This window comes from Nerophis lumbriciformis, linkage group LG29 (genome assembly GCF_033978685.3).
Source record: "Nerophis lumbriciformis linkage group LG29, RoL_Nlum_v2.1, whole genome shotgun sequence".
Taxonomy (NCBI): Eukaryota; Metazoa; Chordata; class Actinopteri; order Syngnathiformes; family Syngnathidae; genus Nerophis; species Nerophis lumbriciformis.
The window spans coordinates 5,832,501-5,857,810 of NC_084576.2; the positions used below are offsets into that span (position 1 = coordinate 5,832,501).

The window sequence follows — 25,310 nt, forward strand, 5'->3', positions numbered from 1 at the left end:
TACCGGGCCGCGGCCCGGTGGTTGGGGACCACTGAGGTAAACAACCAACAGTATGTCAGAAAGCTAGCTAAAACAGTACACATATTCATAATATAGTATACATTTTAACTGACCTTTATTTTACTATTTTTGTCTTTTTTTAGGTGGCTAAAATACGCGGTGCTGCTGACCGCCGTCTAACGTTACGTGTGATATATTGACTAACGTAACCCTGCTTGAAAAAAATCACTGAACAAAAAGTATGAATAAGGTAGTGAACTGCAACAGATTCCCGTGTTTGCAATAACGTTATAACGTTTGCAGTGAGTTTACAGCCTCACTGATTTAACTACACAGCAAATAAAAGTCACGTTACTTAGCCAATAAACGTTATCTTACATTCAAAACTTACCGTTCTTTGTGCAACTTCAAATGCCGGACGAAGTTGGAAGTTGTTGCCTCTCCATCAGTAATTTTCGAACCGCATGTGTTGCATACTGCAAACCGTTTTGTGTTGACCACCTCGTAATTTTTATACCCAAACAAAATTATTTTAGGTATCATTTTTTGTTCACTGGCGTGTGGTTTGGACATGTCTTCTTCGTTGGTTGTCCTGCAATTTGATTGGATGAATGCTGTGTGATGAAAACAAAGTATCTAATTTGATTGGCTGTTGTACTGAGAGCACACCAGCTGACACACGCAACACTGATAGACAAGTACACAATGAAAAATACGGAGCACTCCCGGATAACTTTTTCATCTTTGGGTTTTGGGGAAAGTAGCAAGTCATGTCAAGTCATGTCAATTCAAAAGGCTCAAGTCCAAGTGAAGTCACAAGTCATTGATGTTAAAGTCTAAGTCGAGTTGCAAGTCTTTTTACATTTTGTCAAGTCGAGTCTAAAGTCATCAAATTCATGACTCGAGTCTGACTCGAGTCCAAGTCATGTGACTCGAGTCCACACCTCTGCAAGGAGGTTTTTCCTTTATGGAGTCATGAAAACTACAAAAGCGAATGTTTCTCAAGAGTGGCGCAGACAAGTGAGCGAATAACAAGAGTCCAAAGAAGCAGAAGCAAGTATTGCTTGAAGACGCAGCTGATTGGTGCTGATGAGGGTCACCCTGCTGTTTATGGCCACACTCAACTCTGCGGTCGCACAAACAGTCAATATGATACATTTTACACAGGGTCATCCAAAGTTGCAGTAAATCTAATGTCAGAGTTCAGCTGTGGATGGATATTTAAAATCCATACTTCGTGAAGATAAAACGGCTAATTTATGGATTTTTCTTTGCTGACGGCCATAATGCAATAGTTAAGAAAAAAACGATCAAACACACTTATAAGGTGTGTTACTGTTTACTAGAGATGCGCGGTTTGCGGGCACAACCGCGGAGTCCGCGGATTATCCGTGGATCGGGCGGATGAAATTTAAAAAAATAAGATTTTATCCGCGTGCGGGTCGGGTCGGGCGGATCAATTAGATTTTTTTTTTTTTTTTTTTTTTTTTTTTTGCGGGTGGCAGTTAAACCAATTCGGAAATATATACACATAGTTAAATGTTGTTACCCACATACGAAAAACGAGCAGGCACCTGCTGCATATGCCACAACAGAAGAAAAAAAAAGAAAAGAGATGGACACTTTTACGGAGCGGAGAAGGGACGCCTCGCCGGTGTCCGGGACCGAGGCCCCTTCCCCCGAGAGGGCCCCACCGGGAGCCGTAGCTGAGGCGATCCGCGAGAAGGGCCCGACGCATGTCCAGGGTCACTACCGCGCCCACCGCACCGACACCCCGCCTCGTCCGCCTTCGCCGCGGCCGGCGTCACGCGCAGCAGGTAAGCAGCTTACCTGCCCGCCACCCCCCGAAATTCACATTTCTATCACAATTATCATACTGTAAACATGGTAAGCTAACTTCATTAAAATTAATAGTCCTGTCAATAGCATGGAATTACAATTCAAATGTAGTTTTTTTGTAAGCCTTTCAAAAGAATTCAAAATATGAAAAATTAATGAAAATTAATTTAAGCCATCAGACACTTTGAAAAGTGGCACATCACATCTCTAATGTAATCATTTTAACTTTTCAACAGAAATAGCACTGCAAAAATATTAAGGACATACTTCTGTATTTTGGTAGTTATGCTGTCAACATTTAACAAGATTTCTTCAACTTGGACTTGAAAGCATAAATAGTATAAACACTTTTAACAGTATGTCGTGCTGTGAAATACAGCCGACAGGATTGCGCACCACACAGGAAGCAAGGCCAAAGTGCATGCAGGTGCAGGAGAAGAAAGGACTTCTTTCATTTAAGGTTTGTGATAAACCATCAAACTCATTCGTTAAAAGGACTCTATAGTAATATAAAGCGAATTTTTCTGGACATTATCATGCAAGAAAAGTTTGTTTTTGGGACCGCGATCACCGCGTAATGATTTTTAAAGGTTGCATTACAAACATGTAACTGTCGCATGTGATCAGCCAGTGCGATTGGAAGTCCATGCTCAATTATTGCCTCCGTAAATAAAACTTCGGCATTTATCACATCCAAAGAATCTGTTTGGGCGACGAAAAACGTTGAAAGTTTTCCACTTGTATCGCTAGCAACGGCATTAGACTTGTGTTTTTTTGTCCCAAAGTGGTCTTTTACATCTCTAATTCCTCCGTGTCCGATCGAAAAATCTTGTCTGCACAAGGTGCAATTCGCGTAGTTTTCACCCTTTTTTTTTTAAATTAAAGAAAAAACGTATTTTTTATCACTGCACCCGTAACCCGGAATAGGTTGATGAAAACCGTACGAATTACGGGAAAACCGGAGTAGTTGGCAGGTGCCTCACTAATGCCTTGCATCGTCTATATTAGATATACCGGGCGGATGGCGGGCGGATGCAGTTCTGATCAAATGTTAGATCGGGTGGATTGCGGATGGTTGACGACTTTCTGATGCGGTTGCGGATGAAATATTTGCCTATCCGCGCATCTCTACTGTTTACGCTATGGTGCCATCTTTTGGACGAGTTCACTCACTGCAGGTTCTGCAGTGTCCTCCCATTTAGACCTTTCGACCGGAAGTAGAAGTCCCGTTCAGTCTTCTCGTCGTCCATAGCAATCAATCAGTTTATTGAGTATGTCATAGTCAGTTCCATGTCAAACATCTAGTATATACTATACGTACATATACAGTATGTTGAGAACAATCTAGTGCTCAATAACAATATTATTGTTGTTTCACCAAAAAAAGGAAAGAAAATTATAAAGAGAAAGTCAAACATATCTCAAAAGGGTAATGGGGAGAGGTATCAACTTTTTGAATCCCACCACAGCGTTTCAACCGTATGGATTCTTCATTCAGCAACATTTGTAAGTTTTACAATATAACTTAAGCTGTTTATAGTTACTAAAGCGTCCCATGTGTGATGTGTGTAGGAGTGTTTTCATGCATATTTGTACGTGCTATTGTAATGTAATGAAGCTAGTGGCATTAGCTACTATGCTAACACATTTACGAGTGTCTGTGTCGGTATTATTAACTTACGACGACATTCTTTTTGTGTTGTTTTACTTTCACAGATTCCTCAGTAAATTCACCAAAACGTCCCCGTTAGCTGATTGGAGAGCTAGCTTACGATGCTACATATGCTTTTGTCTGATCAGCCATTTTACAAACACCGTTTAGAAACAATTAAGATATGTAAATAAACATTTACAGAATATTTCTGTGTAAATAACTCGTATGTATCAGTGGCTTATAGTCCGGTGCGGCTAATACATGGAACACATTTTTTCCCCCTAGAATTTAACGGGTGCGTCTTATATACCGGTGCGTCTTATATACCGGTGCGTCTTATATACCGGTGCGCTCTATAGTTTGGAAAATAAAGTAAATAATAAAGTAAATTTTCTCACAAAGTGCTTCACATGGTTAAAATACAAACAATGCAATCAAAATAAGCACACAGCATGACGACACCAAGAAATTGTTAATAAAATCAAATAAAAAATGATAATGTAATATGACTAAAACTCACGCTGGCAGCTTCCGCCGTTAGTGGGGTCGCCGTAGAAACCAGAGATGCAGCTCTCGCAGTGGCGGCCCGTGGTGAGGTCCTCGCACTTCTCACACACACTCTCGTTGACACAGCGGCTGTGGCCGTTACATTGACAAGCTGGAAGAGGAACGGTGCATTATATGGGAAGAGCTTCATTAAGAAGATCCCTCCCACCTGGACAGTGGATGAAGGACCAGTTGTAGCGGGCCTCGCTGGGACACATGCTGGCGTTGAGAGCTGGCGGGGGGTCGGCGGGCAGGCCGGGCAGGGTGGACGGCGCTGGGACCGAGGTCTGGAAGGGACCGCGGTACGAGCCCTCGATGCACTGACCCTTGCCCGTGTTGCTGGAGTCCGTGCACCAGCCGCAGCCTGGCTGGTCCAAACACTGAGCGCACGTCCTGTAGCCCGAGCAATTCTCAGCTGGAGACACATGAGAAGATGTTCATTAAAGCAACACTCCAAGACTTTCTTCATTTCCCTTGGGGGATTAATAAAGTACTTATCATTCTGATTCTGAAGACTACCTTCTATTAAATTGCCATTCATCTATTAACACTTACTAAATAATTCATACCATTCAGGGATTAAATAAAAGCGCTTGCCAAATAGCGAGCCCCCACCATGAGTGCAACTGGGTTAGGCTCACAAATGTCACACCTTCATCACCTGTGTCTAACATTCACTTTTGCCTGTATTCCACTTTCTAACATTTTATCATGTATTTAGCTCATACATTGTAAGGTTTCCTTGTGAGAAATATTGCAAACATTTCAAACAACCGGTAGGATGCCGAAAATGAGGACAGAAACTGGACTTCCCAGGAAAAAATGGAAGTTGAAATACTAAATACTGTATCATGTGCAGAGTTGGGACTTTGTAGCGCGTTACTGTAACGCCGTTATTTTCGGCGGTAACTAGTAGTCTAACGTGTTACTTTTTTATATTCAGTAACTCCATTACCGTTACTACATGATGCGTTACTGCGTTATTTTAAGTTATCTTTTTATATAGTATCGGATAGAAACTGAGAAGATCTGAGTGTGTTTTATTGGAGAGCTGCGGTGTCGTTCTTCTGAATCTTCCTGTGTCACAAGAGGCGCGCTGTGTGTGTGTGTGTGTGTGTGTGTGTGTGTGTGTGTGTGTGTGTGGGGGGGGAGGGGGGGGGCGTGTCTGTGTTACTAACAAGACATCATGGTGGAGCTGGAGTCGAGTTTCTTAACATGGAGATATTCTCACTACTTTTCTTTTGTCGAGCACAAAGAAAATAACATTTTAGTTAAATGCTAGTTGTGTCTTGGATCAAAGATCCCATCTACTGCCCAAAACAGCAAATCAGATCTGCTGAAACAGCTACAAAAGCAACATGCTTCGACGAAGCTAGTAAAGAGAGACACAGACTCCGATGCCACTTCACCTCCACCTCCACCTTAGGATTTTAACGGAGGCACTGCTAGCCAGGACAACATTGATAGAGCCATTGTGCTAGAAGACATGCAGGCTATTTCTACAGTAGAGTCACCCGCTTTCAGGCAGCTAATTAGCATGATATCTGGCATCAAACAGCAAATGCACGAAGAACATGTTCCAAGTACCTGGACACAGTGGATAGTGAGTACATAAACATGGAAAGCAAGCGAAAGAAGACACTCCAAACTCTGCTTCTGCTCATCATTCAGCACTGAAGGTACACACACTCTGTCAATTATCTTATATACTCTTTCATTCTAGACTTCTAGAGTGTTTGATTATCACATCCCTCTAATTGTATAGACTATAACGTTCACAAACATAAAGAGGGATCCTAGTGGGCTGTATATAGTGACATGACATATAATCATGTCATGTGTGCCTTCCTTGGGTGAAGCCAGGTTTACAGCTATGTTGTTGTTATGCGGCTTGTTACTTATGTATGTTATGTTGCAGCTATTTAAAATAGTTTTGTCAATTTGATCAGGCCCGAAATAAATTGGCCCTTTGAAACATATCTTTGTCTTTGTGTGTTGTATGTAGACCACATTGCTTAGCAGAGTTCAGTGATGCAAATGCATTTTAGTTGATCAACAGATTGTATTATTCCCCAGTGCAATAACAGTACTGAAATGAAGACTAAAAGGGCATTAATGGGAGCCTTAAAAAAATAAAAAATAAAAAGAAGTAATAGTTACTTTTCACAGTAACGCATTACTTTTTGGTGTAGGTAACTGAGTTACTTTTGAAATAAAGTAACTAGTAACTGTAATTAGTTACTGGTTTTCAGTAACTAACCCAACACTGATCATGTGTAAATATTGTAATCTGCTGACGTAGTTTAGTTGTAGTTAAAAAAAAACAAAAAAGGCCGATACCAATAAAGAGGCTGACATACGTCAAAATGCCGAATATCGGCACCAATAAACAGCCAATCCCTAATCAACACGAACTCGCCCTGCTCCCTTAATGAGCGCATACTCAGAGTGCTGCGGACGAACACTTGATTGTTGCAGTAGTGAAAACTAACAAAATGGAACCGGTAAGACGCCGAGAAAGGACAAAAACTGAATTTCCCGGAAACAATCAAAGTCACAATACTAACTACCGTATCATATGTGTATACAGGTAAAAGCCAGTAAATTAGAATATTTTGAAAAACTTGATTTATTTCAGTAATTGCATTCAAAAGGTGTAACTTGTACATTATATTTATTCATTGCACACAGACTGATGCATTCAAATGTTTATTTCATTTAATTTTGATGATTTGAAGTGGCAACAAATGAAAATCCAAAATTCCGTGTGTCACAAAATTAGAATATTACTTAAGGCGAATACAAAAAAGGGATTTTTAGAAATGTTGGCCAACTGAAAAGTATGAAAATGAAAAATATGAGCATGTACAATACTCAATACTTGGTTGGAGCTCCTTTTGCCTCAATTACTGCGTTAATGCGGCGTGGCATGGAGTCGATGAGTTTCTGGCACTGCTCAGGTGTTATGAGAGCCCAGGTTGCTCTGATAGTGGCCTTCAACTCTTCTGCGTTTTTGGGTCTGGCATTCTGCATCTTCCTTTTCACAATACCCCACAGATTTTCTATGGGGCTAAGGTCAGGGGAGTTGGCGGGCCAATTTAGAACAGAAATACCATGGTCCGTAAACCAGGCACGGGTAGATTTTGCGCTGTGTGCAGGCGCCAAGTCCTGTTGGAACTTGAAATCTCCATCTCCATAGAGCAGGTCAGCAGCAGGAAGCATGAAGTGCTCTAAAACTTGCTGGTAGACGGCTGCGTTGACCCTGGATCTCAGGAAACAGAGTGGACCGACACCAGCAGATGACATGGCACCCCAAACCATCACCCAACCATGCAAATTTTGCATTTCCTTTGGAAATCGAGGTCCCAGAGTCTGGAGGAAGACAGGAGAGGCACAGGATCCACGTTGCCTGAAGTCTAGTGTAAAGTTTCCACCATCAGTGATGGTTTGGGGTGCCATGTCATCTGCTGGTGTCGGTCCACTCTGTTTCCTGCGATCCAGGGTCAACGCAGCCGTCTACCAGCAAGTTTTAGAGCACTTCATGCTTCCTGCTGCTGACCTGAGATGAAGCTATCATACATGAGTTCAGCTGAAGACTTTATATTATTCAGCTCCATTTCCAGACTAGATAGTGACAGAGATGGAGATTTCAAGTTCCAACAGGACTTGGCGCCTGCACACAGCGCAAAATCTACCCGTGCCTGGTTTACGGACCATGGTATTTCTGTTCTAAATTGGCCCGCCAACTCCCCTGACCTTAGCCCCATAGAAAATCTGTGGGGTATTGTGAAAAGGAAGATGCAGAATGCCAGACCCAAAAACGCAGAAGAGTTGAAGGCCACTATCAGAGCAACCTGGGCTCTCATAACACCTGAGCAGTGCCAGAAACTCATCGACGCCATGCCACGCCGCATTAACGCAGTAATTGAGGCAAAAGGAGCTCCAACCAAGTATTGAGTATTGTACATGCTCATATTTTTCATTTTCATACTTTTCAGTTGGCCAACATTTCTAAAAATCCCTTTTTTGTATTAGCCTTAAGTAATATTCTAATTTTGTGACACACGGAATTTTGGATTTTCATTTGTTGCCACTTCAAATCATCAAAATTAAATGAAATAAACATTTGAATGCATCAGTCTGTGTGCAATGAATAAATATAATGTACAAGTTACACCTTTTGAATGCAATTACTGAAATAAATCAAGTTTTTCAAAATATTCTAATTTACTGGCTTTTACCTGTATATTGTATCTGATGATGTAGTTCAGTTGTAGTTTAAAAAAAAGGGAAAAAAAGAAAGCCTGGTACCGATAGACACCATTATACGTCAAAATGCCAAATATCGGCGAAAGAAGGACAAAAACTGGATTTGTCGGCAAAAAATGGAAATTAAAATACCAAATATTGTATCATATGTGTATATATATATATATTGTATCCGCTGATGTAGTTTAGTTGTAGTTAAAAAACAAAAACAAAAACAAAAAAGGCTGATACCGATAAAGAGGCTGATATACGTCAAAATGCCAAATATCGGCACAGATAATCAGTCAATCACTAATCAACACATGAACTCGCCTTGCTCCCTTAATGAGCGCACACTCAGAGTGCTGCAGACGGACACTTGATCGTTGCAGAAGTGAAAACAAACAAAATGGAACCGGTAAGACGCCGAGAAAGGACAAAAACTGGATTTCCCGGCAAACAATCAAAGTTAAAATACTAACTACTGTATAATGTGTGTGTATTTTGTATCTGCTGATGTAGTTAATTTGTAGTTGGAAAAACAAAAACAAAAAAGGCTGAAACTGATAAAGACGCCGATACGTCAAAATGCCAAAATATGACAAAAACTGAATTTCCGGAAAAAAAATTACATTTTTGCAGGGCAAACCTGCTGGTGCTTAAGCAGTGCTTAAGCACCAGCTTCACTAATTATTTTTTATTTTTTAATACTTAATACTGTATCATATGTGTATATATTGTATCTGCTGATGTATGACCATAAATTATGGGGCTCCCCAGGGATCCATCTTGGGGCCTCTCCTTTTTATCCTATACATAAATGATTTTGTAAACTCCTCCGAAACTTTTCATAAAATAATTTTTGCTGACGATACAAATTTGTTTACCTCACACAGGAGCCTACACGATCTACAAGTAACTGTCAATTCAGAGCTTGTGAAAGTAGATTCCTGGTTCAAATGCAATAAGCTCTCACTTAATGTAAATAAAACAAATTTTATTCTATTTCGTTCTAATAAAAACCGGACAAATACTGAGCACTGCCATATCAACATCAATGGGCAGGAAATACAGAGAGGGTACTCCACAAAATTCCTGGGGGTCATCATTGACGAATACCTCAATTTCAAATGTCACATTAGCCATCTGTTAAACAAATTATCCAAATATGTTGGCCTGTTCTTTCACCTTCGTCATTATCTTCCTCTTTATGCTCTACTCACACTATATAAAACTCTCTTTGAACCACATCTAAACTACTGTAATGTCATCTGGTGTAACACCTTCCCTACCTACCTCCACAAATTAGAATCTATGCAAAAGAAAATTATACGGGCCCTGTCATGGTCCAAGTTTAATGCCCCCACTCGACATCTATTCCATAATTATCATCTCTTAAGACTGACAGAGTTCAATATTTATCAAAATGCTTGTTTAACCTATCAAGTCATTTACAGGCTGAATTTAAGGCTCTGTAGCTTGGTTCCTATCTACCATCCCCAGCATGCCCACAACACTCGTAACTTAGATTTGATATCAGGGAAACATCGTTTACTGGATTGTACCGCTCGAAGTGTTGTATGCAGGGGACCAAAGATTTGGAACCGGCTTAATGAGAACCTCAAGATGCTGTATCCATTCTCCAACTTCAAAAATAAACTAAAAACTTATCTATTAACCACCTATATTTAATGCCTCATGTAGGGTAGACTACTGTTGGGTTTTGCATGGTTGAATGAATGTATGTATGTACCGTATTTTCCGCACTATAAGGCGCACCGGATTATTAGCCGCACCTTCAATGAATTACATATTTCATAACTTTGTCCACCAATAAGCCGCCCCGGACTATAAGCCGCGCCTACGCTGCGCTAAAGGGAATGTCAAAAAAACAGTCAGATAGGTCAGTCAAACTTTAATAATATATTAAAAACCAGCGTTCTAACAACTCTGTTCACTCCCAAAATGTACGCAAATGTGCAATCACAAACATAGTAAAATTCAAAATAGTGCAGAGCAATAGCAACATAATGTTGCTCGAACGTTAATGTCACAACACACAAAATAAACATAGCGCTCACTTTCTGAAGTTATTCTTCATTCGTAAATCCTTCGTCTTCGGTGTCCGAAGTGAAAAGTTGGGCAAATTTACGATCCACTGGCAGATGTTGGCGTCGTCTGGCGCTGCCTCCTCGTCTTAGTGAAGGTGTGTTCGCCTTCTGTCATCCATTGTTCCCACGCAGTTAGCAGTCTAGCTTCGAATGCCCTGTTGACACCAATATCTAGCGGCTGGAGGTCTTTTGTCAATCCACCCGGAATGACGGCGAGTATTGAATTAAGCGCGTAAGTGTGTCTCTCAATGTGCTGTTATGAGCTAGCAAATATAACAACTACACTACCCAGCATGCAACGATAGTTACGAGCATGCGCGGTAGCCCTGAGAAGCGTTGTTGTATGCTGGGAGTTAGAATGTGGTTATGAGCACGCTGTGAGAAAACGTTGAGAACTCAGTTAACACGCCTCGTCTGCATTATTTATAATTAGACAGACAACACACTTAATAGGAGCCATTTTGGGGTCTTTACATAAACACACAAATGGAAATGAAACGTCACATATCCCAGCATGCACCGCGCGCTTCTTCTACGGGGAAAAAAGATGGCGGCTGTTTACCGTAGTTGCGAGACCTAAACTTTATGAAAATGAATCTTAATATTTATCCATATATAAAGCGCACCGGGTTATAAGGCGCACTGTCAGCTTTTGAGAAAGTTTGTGGTTTTTAGGTGCGCCTTATAGTGCGGAAAATACGGTATGTGTATGCTTGCTTTAGTACTATTATCTTGTGTTAATCATATAGCGTTGTTTTTTGTTTTGTTGTTGTACTTGCTACCATGTTCCATCATTCCATGTATATTCCATCATTTCATGTATATTCTATCCTCTGGACCCCCTGTCAAAAGCTTCTTCTAGCTTATTTGGGGGACCCTTTCACGTACCAACATCTTTAAATGATGATATTTTACTACTATTGTATTTGTTATATGGTATTGTGAATAAAACTTGAATAAATGAATAAAGTTCAGTTGTAGTTAGGAAAAAAAAAAGGCAGATACCAATAAAGACGGTGACATTGTCAAAATGCCAAATATATGGTCAATAATCAGCAGATCTCTAATCAACACATAGAGTACTAAAGATTGGTACCATTGAGTAGCGCTACTAATAATGAATATGTATCCATTCAGATGTGAAAACTCCAATACACAAGTAGCTTCACCTAGTGGAGAAGCTGGAGAATGACCCTTTCTTTCCTCTTGGGGAATGTTCTTTTGATAAACCCAAAAACCAGCGTGACAACTCTGGAATTAAAATGTATCTGGGCAGAACACAATCAAGGGCGAACGAGCCATGGAGAGTTCTTTTCAAAGTCAAAGCACACCAACGTGTCACTTTAAGTAAGAAGCAACAGCCTGAAAGAGAAGACCTGGGGGACTCTGCGTCCCGTCAAAAGCGACGACGACGACGACAACAAGAGGCTAATTATAGCGGCGACCTTGGCGAGGCTTACGTGGACAGGTGTTCATGGTGTACCACTCCATGCACTGGCCGAAGGGGAAGGACGCCACGTAGGCGTTGGAGTCCACGCACTGCTTCATGTTGCTGCACCACATGCACTCCGAGGAGCTGCTGGTGCACTCGCTGCAGGTGGCACGCATGGCGCACGGCGTCCGGCACTGCTTGGCGCTGTGGTTGGCTGAGGGACGACCACAAAGACGTTAGCGGACATTTAAACCGACAATGGAGGAAATTGATACTCATGTTTTGGTTTATGACTAAACCATAACATAAAAAAGGTGCCTCATTGACAATTCAAGACTTGTTGATTTTGTTAGCAAACGTGACAAAATGAGCGCAAGCTAACGCTTTAAAGTAACAGTAGAGTGTAAGACTTTATATGTCTAATAGTGTTTCATTGTATCGATTAAACCAGATCCAATTGTATTTACAATCCGACATTTATTTAATAATACCACCTTAACATTTGACAACCAAACAATTACACAAGGCGAATCAGTAAAGAATCTGGGTATTATCTTCCACCCAACTCTCTCGTTTGAGTCACACATTAAGAGTGTTACTAAAACGGCCTTCTTTCATCTCCGTAATATCGCTAAAATTCGTTCTATTTTATCCACTAGCGACGCTGAGATCATTATTCATGCGTTCGTTACGTCTCGTCTCGACTACTGTAACGTATTATTTTCGGGTCTCCCTATGTCTAGCATTAAAAAATTACAGTTGGTACAAAATGCGGCTGCTAGACTTTTGACAAGAACAAGAAAGTTTGATCATATTACGCCTATACTGGCTCACCTGCACTGGCTTCCTGTGCACTTAAGATGTGACTTTAAGGTTTTACTACTTACGTATAAAATACTACACGGTCTAGCTCCGTCCTATCTTGTCGATTGCATTGTACCATATGTCCCGGCAAGAAATCTGCGTTCGAAGAACTCCGGCTTATTAGTGATTCCCAGAGCCCAAAAAAAGTCTGCGGGCTATAGAGCGTTTTCTATTCGGGCTCCAGTACTATGGAATGCCCTCCCGGTAACAATTAGAGATGCTACCTCAGTAGAAGCAATTAACTCCCATCTTAAAACTCATTTGTATACTCTAGCCTTTAAATAGCCCCCCTGTTAGACCAGTTGATCTGCCGTTTCTTTTCTTTTCTCCTCTGCTCCCCTTTTCCTTGAGGGGGGGGGGGGCACAGGTCCGGTGGCCATGGATGAAGGGCTGGCTGTCCAGAGTCGGGACCCGGGGTGGACCGCTCGCCTGTGCATCGGCTGGGAACATCTCTGCGCTGCTGACCCGTCTCCGCTCGGGATGGTGTCCTGCTGGCCCCACTATGGACTGGACTCTTACTATTATGTTGGATCCACTATGGACTGGACTCTCACAATATTATGTCAGACCCACTCGACATCCATTGCTTTCGGTCTCCCCTAGAGGGGGGGGGTTACCCACATATGCGGTCCTCTCCAAGGTTTCTCATAGTCATTCACATCGACGTCCCACTGGGGTGAGTTTTTCCTTGCCCGTATGTGGGCTTTGTACCGAGGATGTCGTTGTGGCTTGTGCAGCCCTTTGAGACACTTGTGATTTAGGGCTATATAAATAAAGATTGATTGATTGATAAACTATGTGAAAATACCGTCTAAATATCACAAAATGCCACAAACTCAATCGGCCATTTTGAATATCCCGCTCTGAAAATCTTCGGCAATATCCGTAGATTCTACGTCACCGTAGTAACGCTTCTGCACGAACGGCGTGGGAACAATGGATGACCGAAGGCGAACACACCTTCACTAAGACAGGCAGACAGCGTCGGACGACATACGCCAACATTTGCCAGTGGATCGTAAATGCCTGGGCAGATATTTCGGTCACAACTGTGGTCCGAGCTTTCCGGAAGGCAGGATTCACAGAACTGCTGGACAACAGTGACACTGACTCCGATGACTCCGATGACTTCGACGAGACGGAACCGGCCATTTTGGATCCCACATTTGCCCAACTTTTCAATTCGGACACCGAAGACGAAGAATTCGAAGGATTTACGAATGAAGAATAACTTCAGAAGGTGAGCGCTATGTTTATTTTGTGTGTTGTGACATTAACGTTCGAGCAACATTATGTTGCTATTGCTCTGCACTATTTTGAATTTTACTATGTTTGTGATTGCACATTTGCGTACATTTTGGGACAGAGTTGTTAGAACGCTGGTTTTTAATATATTATTAAAGTTTGACTGACCTATCTGACTGTTTTTTTGACATTACCTTTAGCGCAGCGTAGGCGCGGCTTATAGTCCGGGGCGGCTTATAGGTGGACAAAGTTTTGAAATATGCCATTCATTGAAGGTGCGGCTAATAATCCGGTGCGCCTTATAGTGCGGAAAATACGGTACTTGGCTTTTTTTATGTGTTCAAAATGGTAAACAAATATCTAACGATTGAGTCAACAGATGGAGGGTCCTCTCATTATACTCTCTAAAAACATCCAGAAAGTGCCAACAATACTCCATTTACATGTCGTGACATGGAAATTAACCAAACATGAGTGATATTGTTATTATAAGTTCTAACGCAGATGGACTATTTTCGCGGCACATTGATAGCAGTGAGCTAATGATAGCTTACGCTGCTATTGTTGACACACTGAGCTGACGGTTGCTTCTGCTTGGTCTCAAATTCCATCCATCCATTTTCTACCGCTTGTCCCTTTCGGTGTCACGGGGGGGGGGGGGGGGGGGGGGGGTGCTAGAGCCTATCTCAGCTGCATTCGGGCGGAAGGCGGGGTACACCCTGGACAAGTGGCCACCTCATCGCAGGGCCAACACAGATTTGCTAAAAGTAAATTCTAGATTATAATTCATGCATCTCTCACCTGTAAGTAGACAAATGTGGCCATGGACCGACAGATTGGTCCACTTTCACAACCCTGAGATGGCGAAAAAGACGCTTGTTTGGCAACTTTTTTTAAACCTTGGTGCGGGATTGCGATTGATTCTTCATCTAACCAAGATTATGTGAGCGTCCCGTCGGTCGGCATCCCAGCAAGAGTGGAAATACTACTTGTTTTATTATGTTTTATTACGGTTAGTTTGGAGTCTTGTTCACGAGTGAGGGAAGAGTGGATCGTGAGATCGACAGGCGGATCGGTGCGGCGTCTTCAGTAATGCGGACGCTGTATCGATCCGTTGTGGTGAAGAAGGAGCTAAGCCGGAAGGCAAAGCTCTCGATTTACCGGTCGATCTACGTTCCCATCCTCACCTATAGTCATGAGCTTTGGGTTATGACCGAAAGGACAAGATCACGGGTACAAGCGGCCGAAATGAGTTTCCTCCGCCGCGTGGCGGGGCTCTCCCTTAGAGATAGGGTGAGAAGCTCTGTCATCCGGGGGGAGCTCAAAGTAAAGCCGCTGCTCCTCCACATCGAGAGGAGCCAGATGAGGTGGTTCGGGCATCTAGTCAGGATGCCACCCAAGCGCCTCCCTAGGGAGTTGTTTAGGGCACGTCCGACCGGTAGGAGGCCACGAGGAAGACCCAGGACACGTTGGGAAGACTATGTCTCCCGGCTGGCCTGGGAACGCCTCGGGATCCCCCGGGAGGAGCTGGACGAAGTGGCTGGGGAGAGCGAAGTCTGGGCTTCCCTGCTTAGGCTGCTTCCCCCGCGACCCGACCTCGGATAAGCGGAAGAAGATGGATGGATGGATGGACGGTTAGTTTGTATGTTTAGCACCTAGCAATGCTGCTAATGCTATAAAGCTACATTCGTTTAGCACTCGGCTTCTCAAACGTATTGCTCATCCTCTTTATATTCGGGCTCAAAAATATAAGGATCTGGATCATCGTTTTTCCCAAGGTAATCGTTGTTGGCTCTCACAAAGTCTGCTTGGTTAGCATTGTTGTTGATGTGGAAGGGATCTGTGGTTCCTCCTCTACGTCAGGAAACACGTGGTTTGCGCATTAACTCTCAAAATTCTCGGGAATCTCCCTGAGATTGATACTATTTTGATCATATCTATTTATTCTCGAACTTTGTAAGTCTTTAGGTGTCATAAATCAGATATATTTAAGGTCAGTATGTAAACCATACAACACTTTTTCGGCACTCAAGGTACAGGAGGTCAGGTGTGCTTCTCACCTGGCCGCTCACACAGGCTGCCGTTGACGGGGCTGATGCAGGTCTGCGCCTTCAGGCCACTGGAGGCGGGCTCGGCCAGGTAGCCGCAGAAACCAGCGTCACTGGGCTCGCCTGGCAGCCACTGGAGGGAAGTGTTGGTGAACGGGGACATGTCCTCCCAGCACCAGTAGGACACGTTGATCTTGCGGAGGCCCACCCAGGGGGTCACGGAGGCTTTGTACTGCAACATGACACAGGCGCTCCCATAACACAAACGAGTATTTCTAGGGAGGACTTTTTTTTTCGGGCTTTTTCAGGGAAAGAAGTGTTTCAACATCAATTTCACAGACTCTGCAGACCCTATCAGACCATCCCCAATCCATTTCTATGCTGCTACAGTGCTGGTAAACAAGGAAGAGAAGTTCTATCTCCTTCAAACCTAATTAAAGCTTCTCAATTCTTTCCATCCAACTGCAGATCTCGGACTGATTGGTCGCTAAAGGCCACTAGCCCTCCCCTGTACTTACCACCACGCTCATGATCTGCAGCTCCTTCAGGACAAAGTCCACCTTCTTCTGCGTGGTGAGCGACGCCAGCACGGCGTTGTGGTTGCGGCAAACCAGTTTGGCGTTGTCGTACGAGTCCCTGGCCGTGATGAACTTCAGGCAGGAGTTGCCCACCAGGTGCCAGCTCTCGCCACAAACGTTATCTGGAGACGCGACAAATTGATTTACTTCCAGCACAAAGGAGGCCATTAGAAGCAGGCCATAGATAAATAGAGCAAAATCACATCCTCGTTTGTTTTTTTATATTTTAGAGGGCATGAGGAAAATAAAAAACTCTTGTTGACCACACGGTCTTTAAGTAACAACACTAATCACTAAAGTACCGTATTTTCCGCACCATTAGCCGCACCTAAAAACCACAAATTTACTCAAAAGCTGACAGTGCGGCTTTTAACCCGGTGCGCTTTATATATGGATTAATATTAAGATTCATTTTCATAAAGTTTCGGTCTCGTAACTACGGTAAACAGCCGCCATCTTTTTTCCCGGTAGAACAGGAAGCGCTTCTTCTTCTACGCAAGCAACCGCCAAGGTAAGCACCCGCCCCCATAGAACAGGAAGCGCTTCTTCTTCTACTGTAAGCAACCACCCGCCCGCGTAGAAGAAGAAAAAGCGCGCGGATATTACCGTACGTTTCATTTCCTGTTTACATCTGTAAAGACCACAAAATGGCTCCTACTAAGCGACAAGGATCCGGTTCATGAAAAGACGCAATCTCTCCATCCTCACACGGATTACTATTTCACAGCAACTGATATTCCTGTGAACCGCACTGTGGATACTGTGGATACAACGGGAGCACGTACGGTGAATATTCGCACCACAGGGAATGAGAAGTCGTCCTTCACTGTGGTTCTAGCTTGCCATGCTAATGGCCAGAAACTTCCACCCATGGTGATATTCAAAAGGAAGACTTTGCCAAAAGAGACCTTTCCAGCCGGCGTCATCATAAAAGCTAACTCGATTGGATGGATGGATGAAGAAAAGATGAGCGAGTGGTTAAGGGAAGTTTACGCGAAGAGGCCGGGTGGCTTTTTTCACACAGCTCCGTCCATGTTGATATACGACTCTATGCGCGCCCACATCACAGATGGTGTCAAAAAACAAGTGAAGCACACAAATACAACACTCGCCGTCATTCCGGGTGGATTAACCAAAGAACTCCAACCGCTGGATATTGGTGTCAACAGGGCATTCAAATCACGACTGCGAACGGCGTGGGAACAATGGATGACCGAAGGCGAACACACCTTCACTAAGACAGGCAGACAGCGCCGGACGACATACGCCAACATTTGCCAGTGGATCGTAAATGCCTGGGCAGATATTTCGGTCCCAACTGTGGTCCGAGCTTTCTGGAAGGCAGGATTCACAGAACTGCTGAACAGTGACACTGACTCCGATGACTTCGACGAGACGGAACCGGCCATTTTGGATCCCACATTTGCCCAACTTTTCAATTCGGACACCGAAGACGAAGAATTCGAAGGATTTACGAATGAAGAATAACTTCAGAAGGTGAGCGCTATGTTTATTTTGTGTGTTGTGACATTAACGTTCGAGCAACATTATGTTGCTATTGCTCTGCACTATTTTGAATTTTACTATGTTTGTGATTGCACATTTGCGTACATTTTGGGACAGAGTTGTTAGAACGCTGGTTTTTAATATATTATTAAAGTTTGACTGACCTATCTGACTGTTTTTTTGACATTCCCTTTAGCGCAACGTAGGCGCGGCTTATAGTCCGGGGCGGCTTATAGGTGGACAAAGTTTTGAAATATGCCATTCATTGAAGGTGCGGCTAATAATCCGGTGCGCCTTATAGTGCGGAAAATACGGTACATAAGTATTCACAGCCTTTTATGTAACAGTCTTAATCCAAAATGGAATAGATTTTTTGTCCTCAAAATTCTACACACAATACCCTAAACCAGTGGTTCTCAAATGGGGGTACGCGTACCCCTGGGGGTACTTGAAGGTATGCCAAGGGGTACGTGAGATTTTTTTTTAAATATTCTAAAAATAGCAACAATTCAAAAATCCTTTATAAATATATTTTTTGAATAATACTTCAACAAAATATGAATGTAAGTTCATAAACTGAACATCAAATCAAGTAGGCTATTCCATTCATTACAATGCAACAATGCAATATTCAGTGTTGACAGCTAGATTTTTTGTGGACATGTTCCATAAATATTGATGTTAAAGATTTCTTTTTTTGTGAAGAAATGTTTAGAATTAAGTTCATGAATCCAGATGGATCTCTATTACAATCCCCAAAGAGGGCACTTTAAGTTGATGATTACTTCTATGTGTAGAAATCTTTATTTATAATTGAATCACTTGTTTATTTTTCAACAAGTTTTTTAGTTATTTTTATACCTTTTTTTCCCAAATAGTTCAAGAAAGACCACTACAAATGAGCAATATTTTGCACTCTTATACAATTTAATAAATCAGAAACTGATGACATAGTGCTGTATTTTACTTCTTTATCTCTTTTTTTCAACCAAAAATGCTTTGCTCGGATTAGGGGGTACTTGAATTAAAAAAATGTTCACAGGGGGTACATCACTGAAAAAAGGTTGAGAACCAATGCCCTAAACCAACAATGTGAAAAGTTTTTTTTTTTTTTTTTAAAAATACAAAAACACTATTCACTCACAAGTACATACAGGTAAAAGCCAGTAAATTAGAATATTTTGAAAAACTTGATTTATTTCAGTAATTGCATTCAAAAGGTGTAACTTGTACATTGTATTTATTCATTGCACACAGACTGATGCATTCAAATGTTTATTTCATTTAATTTTGATGATTTGAAGTGGCAACAAATGAAAATCCAAAATTCAGTGTGTCACAAAATTAGAATATTACTTAAGGCTAATACAAAAAAGGGATTTTTAGAAATGTTGGCCAACTGAAAAGTATGAAAATGAAAAATATGAGCATGTACAATACTCAATACTTGGTTGGAGCTCCTTTTGCCTCAATTACTGCGTTAATGCGGCGTGGCATGGAGTCGATGAGTTTCTGGCACTGCTCAGGTGTTATGAGAGCCCAGGTTGCTCTGATAGTGGCCTTCAACTCTTCTGCGTTTTTGGGTCTGGCATTCTGCATCTTCCTTTTCACAATACCCCACAGATTTTCTATGGGGCTAAGGTCAGGGGAGTTGGCGGGCCAATTTAGAACAGAAATACCATGGTCCGTAAACCAGGCACGGGTAGATTTTGCGCTGTGTGCAGGCGCCAAGTCCTGTTGGAACTTGAAATCTCCATCTCCATAGAGCAGGTCAGCAGCAGGAAGCATGAAGTGCTCTAAAACTTGCTGGTAGACGGCTGCGTTGACCCTGGATCTCAGGAAACAGAGTGGACCGACACCAGCAGATGACATGGCACCCCAAACCATCACTGATGGTGGAAACTTTACACTAGACTTCAGGCAACGTGGATCCTGTGCCTCTCCTGTCTTCCTCCAGACTCTGGGACCTCGATTTCCAAAGGAAATGCAAAATTTGCATGGTTGGGTGATGGTTTGGGGTGCCATGTCATCTGCTGGTGTCGGTCCACTCTGTTTCCTGAGATCCAGGGTCAACGCAGCAGTCTACCAGCAAGTTTTAGAGCACTTCATGCTTCCTGCTGCTGACCTGCTCTATGGAGATGGAGATTTCAAGTTCCAACAGGACTTGGCGCCTGCACACAGCGCAAAATCTACCCGTGCCTGGTTTACGGACCATGGTATTTCTGTTCTAAATTGGCCCGCCAACTCCCCTGACCTTAGCCCCATAGAAAATCTGTGGGGTATTGTGAAAAGGAAGATGCAGAATGCCAGACCCAAAAACGCAGAAGAGTTGAAGGCCACTATCAGAGCAACCTGGGCTCTCATAACACCTGAGCAGTGCCAGAAACTCATCGACTCCATGCCACGCCGCATTAACGCAGTAATTGAGGCAAAAGGAGCTCCAACCAAGTATTGAGTATTGTACATGCTCATATTTTTCATTTTCATACTTTTCAGTTGGCCAACATTTCTAAAAATCCCTTTTTTGTATTAGCCTTAAGTAATATTCTAATTTTGTGACACACGGAATTTTGGATTTTCATTTGTTGCCACTTCAAATCATCAAAATTAAATGAAATAAACATTTGAATGCATCAGTCTGTGTGCAATGAATAAATATAATGTACAAGTTACACCTTTTGAATGCAATTACTGAAATAAATCAAGTTTTTCAAAATATTCTAATTTACTGGCTTTTACCTGTAAGTATTCACAGAGGTTCACTTTTTATGTTACAGCCTCAATCAAAAATGGAATACATTCTTTTGTCCTCAAAATCTTACACACAATACCCTATACCAGGGGTAGGGAACCTATGGCTCTAGAGCCAGATGTGGCTCTTTTGATGACTGCATCTGGCTCTCAGATAAATCTTAGCTGACATTGCTTAACACGTTAAGTAATGAATAATACCGTTGGTAATCACAGTGTTAAAAATAACATTCAAAATATAAAACTTTCTCATGCATTTTAATCCATCCATCCGTTTTCTACCGCACCTATTCAAGAAGTCGCATTAATGGTAAGAACTATTTTATTTTATTAATGGTTCGCTTCAGAATAACAATGTTATTAAAAAGAATAAGAGACTTATTATACTCTAAAAATGTTGGTCTTACTTAAGAATGCACGCATTTAGTTGTATTCAGTGTTAAAATGTTTTTTATGGCTCTCACAGAAATACTTTAAAAAAATATTTGGCTTTCATGGCTCTCTCAGCCAAAAAGGTTCCCGACCCCTGCCCTATACCAACAACGTGAATTTTTTATTTTTTTGTGAAATACAAAAATACTAATGACTTTCAAGTACATAAGTATTTACAGCGCTTCACTTTTTATGTTACAGTCTTAATCCAAAATGGAATACATTATTTTGTCCTCAAAATTCTACACACAATACCCTATACCAAAAATGTGGGAAGTTTGTTTTTTTTAATGTGCAAATTTATTAAAAATGAAAACAGTAATTACTAGTTAATTAGTACATACATTTTCACAGCCTTTGCTCAATACTTTGTTGATGCATAAATTACAGCCTCAAATCTTTTTAAATGGCACACCTCTCTTTGGGCAGTTTCGCCCATTCCTCCTTGCAGCACCTCTCAAGGGCCACCTTAATCACTCGTCTTGAGAACTGTGTGGGCATTAAGGGCGTCGCCCTCAACTGGTTCCGGTCGTACCTAACCGACAGGAGTTTTTGTGTAAAAGTAGACAGTTTTATGTCGTCCACAGCTCCTTTACCACATGGGGTCCCCCAGGGCTCAATCCTTGCCCCAATTTTATTTGCGCTTTACCTTCTCCCCCTTGGTTCTATTTTTAGGAAGTACAGTATTGCATTTCATTTTTATGCCGATGATTGCCAGATTTATTTTCCCATGGCACAAAATAACACGGTTCAACGTCTTATTGACTGCCTGCACGACATCAAAGTCTGGCTTTCAGCTAACTTCCTGAGCCTAAATGAAGATAAAACAGAAGTTATGTTGTTCGGTCCAAGTCGCTCTCCCTCCCCCAACGTTGACCTCGGCACTCTGACCCCGTATCTCAGCGACTCTGTCACAAACCTGGGGGTAAAGTTTGACTCAGATTTTAAATTCGAAAAACAAATCAGCAGCGTCGTTCAAAAAAGCTTTTATCAATTAGCGCCAAATAGCGAAAGTGAAACCGCTTCCATCAAGACATGATCTTGAGAAATTAATCCACGCTTTTATCTCGACTCGTCTTGATTATTGTAATGCCCTGTATGTTGGCATTAGCCAGGCCTCCCTCGCCCGCCTGCAGCTCGTGCAGAACTCTGCTGCTCGTCTGCTAACACAGACCCGCAGACGTGAGCACATCACCCCTATTTTAGCGTCCCTTCACTGGCTCCCTGTGCGTTACCGAATACATTTTAAACTCCTTTTATTTGTTTTTAAATGTCTAAACAACCTCGCGCCAACCTATCTCTCCGACCTCCTTCAGCCTTACTGCCCCACCCGATCCTTAAGATCAGCCGATCAGCTGCTGTTGACGGTCCCTGACACAAGGCTGAAGCTTAGAGGTGACAGAGCTTTCGCCGTTGCTGCTCCCAAGCTCTGGAACGACCTACCCCTGAGTGTTAGACAAGCCTCCTCTCTTCCTGTTTTTAAATCTCTCTGAAAAACATACTTTTATTCCATGGCTTTTAACACTGAGTGATATCCATCCTGCAATGGCGCCCCATAATACACCTGCTGTGATCCTGTTTTTATGTTTTTATTAATTCTATTTTAATTATTCATTTTTTATCGTGTTCTGTTTGTGTTGTGTTGTGTTTGCTCGGTACTCGTTTTATCTTTTAACCTGCTCATTGTACAGCACTTTGGCTACGCCTGTGGTAAATTTTAAATGTGCTCTATAAATAAAGTTGATTTGATTTGATTTGATCAGGTTGGATGGGAAGTGTTGGTTTTCATCAATGATGTCTCTGCGCGTTGCTGCATTAGTCTTTCCCTCTATCCTGGTTAGTCACCCAGTTCCTGCTGCTGAAAAACATCCCCACAGCATGATGCTGCCACCACCGTGCTTCTGGATGAAAACCAACACTTCCCATCCAACCTGATGGCGCTTGAAAGGTGCTGCAAAGAGGAATGAGAGAAACTGCCCAAAGATAGGTGTGCCATTTTAAATGATTTGAGGCTATCATTTCTGCATCAACAAAGCATTGAGCAAAGGCTGTAAACATTTAAGAATGATAATTAAAGAAAAATACCTTTTTACATTGTCATTAGGGGGTATCGTGTGTAGAATTTTGAGGACAAAAATGAATGTATTCCATTTTGGAATGAGGCTGTGACATTAAATGTGGAAAAAGTGAGCCCTTTAATCTAACACTAATTATTTTCACAATTTGAATGACAACCCTCACAAAAATGTGATTTTATAATAGAGTCTGGTTCAGGGCTTACCTGGCAGTGAGATGCACTCCTGGTCGCGTGTATCCCACTGGCAGTTCTGGTCCACGGCGCAGCTCTTGCAGCTGGTCTTCTTGTTGCACACGTACGACGGGCTGTCCCTGGGACAGGCGTCATAGTCGGCGACGGGACCCTGCATGCAAAACGCACAGCACCAAAAACGTCACTCCAAAGATGGCGGCGATGACGGGCGGGGGTCTCACCGAGGCCGAGGTGCAGTTGCTGCCCAGCAAGACGCACTGGATGGAGCACCACTGGCAGCCGTTGGTGTTGGCGGTGCAGCTGTAGCAGTCGGTGTACTGGTCGCAGCGCTCGTTATCAGCGTCTGGGAGGAACATGTTACTGTTTTTATTATTATATTCTACAATTTGACCTAAATTAAACCTATTTAAGTGTAAATTGGCTAAAAAAAAATAAAAAAAAAATGCAATATTGGAGTAGTATTAAACAAACCAATCAGAGCAACCCACTAATTGGCCCCGCCTCCAGCAGAGTTATATATTGTAACTAGATGAGGCAATTCCTGAAGGAATTGCGTGTGAATGCTCCAATGCTGAATTTGAACTGAAATGCTGACAGAATGTTGTATGAATGTAAGAATAGTTTGAATGACATTTATTTAATAATACCACCTTAACATTTGACAACCAAACAATTACACAAGGCGAATCAGTAAAGAATCTGGGTATTATCTTCGACCCAACTCTCTCGTTTGAGTCACACATTAAGAGTGTTACTAAAACGGCCTTCTTTCATCTCCGTAATATCGCTAAAATTCGTTCTATTTTATCCACTAGCGACGCTGAGATCATTATTCATGCGTTCGTTACGTCTCGTCTCGACTACTGTAACGTATTATTTTCGGGTCTCCCTATGTCTAGCATTAAAAAATTACAGTTGGTACAAAATGCGGCTGCTAGACTTTTGACAAGAACAAGAAAGTTTGATCATATTACGCCTATACTGGCTCACCTGCACTGGCTTCCTGTGCACTTAAGAAGTGACTTTAAGGTTTTACTACTTACGTATAAAATACTACACGGTCTAGCTCCGTCCTATCTTGTCGATTGCATTGTACCATATGTCCCGGCAAGAAATCTGCGTTCAAAGAACTCCGGCTTATTAGTGATTCCCAGAGCCCCAAAAAAGTCTGCGGGCTATAGAGCGTTTTCTATTCGGGCTCCAGTACTATGGAATGCCCTCCCGGTAACAATTAGAGATGCTACCTCAGTAGAAGCATTTAAGTCCCATCTTAAAACTCATTTGTATACTCTAGCCTTTAAATAGCCCCCCTGTTAGACCAGTTGATCTGCCGTTTCTTTTCTTTTCTCCTCTGCTCCCCTTTTCCTTGAGGGGGGGGGGGCATAGGTCCGGTGGCCACGGATGAAGTGCTGGCTGTCCAGAGTCGGGACCCGGGGTGGACCGCTCGCCTGTGCATCGGCTGGGAACATCTCTGCGCTGCTGACCCGTCTCCGCTCGGGATGGTGTCCTGCTGGCCCCACTATGGACTGGACTCTTACTATTATGTTGGATCCACTATGGACTGGACTCTCACAATATTATGTCAGACCCACTCGACATCCATTGCTTTCGGTCTCCCCTAGAGGGGGGGGGGGTTACCCACATATGCGGTCCTCTCCAAGGTTTCTCATAGTCATTCACATCGACGTCCCACTGGGGTGAGTTTTTCCTTGCCCGTATGTGGGCTTTGTACCGAGGATGTCGTTGTGGCTTGTGCAGCCCTTTGAGACACTTGTGATTTAGGGCTA

The 25,310-nt window shown here is 42.5% G+C and overlaps 1 protein-coding gene across 1 annotated transcript in view; it reads right to left on the reverse strand.

Annotated features, from left to right (window-relative positions):
- The window catches only part of atrn (attractin), a 323,662-nt gene that overhangs the window by 176,153 nt on the left and 122,199 nt on the right, over window positions 1-25,310 (reverse strand). Inside the window, exons 13-19 of the mRNA XM_061925143.1 lie at window positions 23,745-23,866; window positions 23,536-23,674; window positions 16,506-16,687; window positions 16,000-16,219; window positions 11,859-12,044; window positions 4,209-4,454; window positions 4,014-4,151 (exon numbers count right to left, since the gene is read on the reverse strand). Of these exons, the coding sequence (XP_061781127.1) occupies window positions 4,014-4,151; window positions 4,209-4,454; window positions 11,859-12,044; window positions 16,000-16,219; window positions 16,506-16,687; window positions 23,536-23,674; window positions 23,745-23,866 (1,233 nt within the window). The remainder of the gene's footprint in view (window positions 1-4,013; window positions 4,152-4,208; window positions 4,455-11,858; window positions 12,045-15,999; window positions 16,220-16,505; window positions 16,688-23,535; window positions 23,675-23,744; window positions 23,867-25,310) is intronic.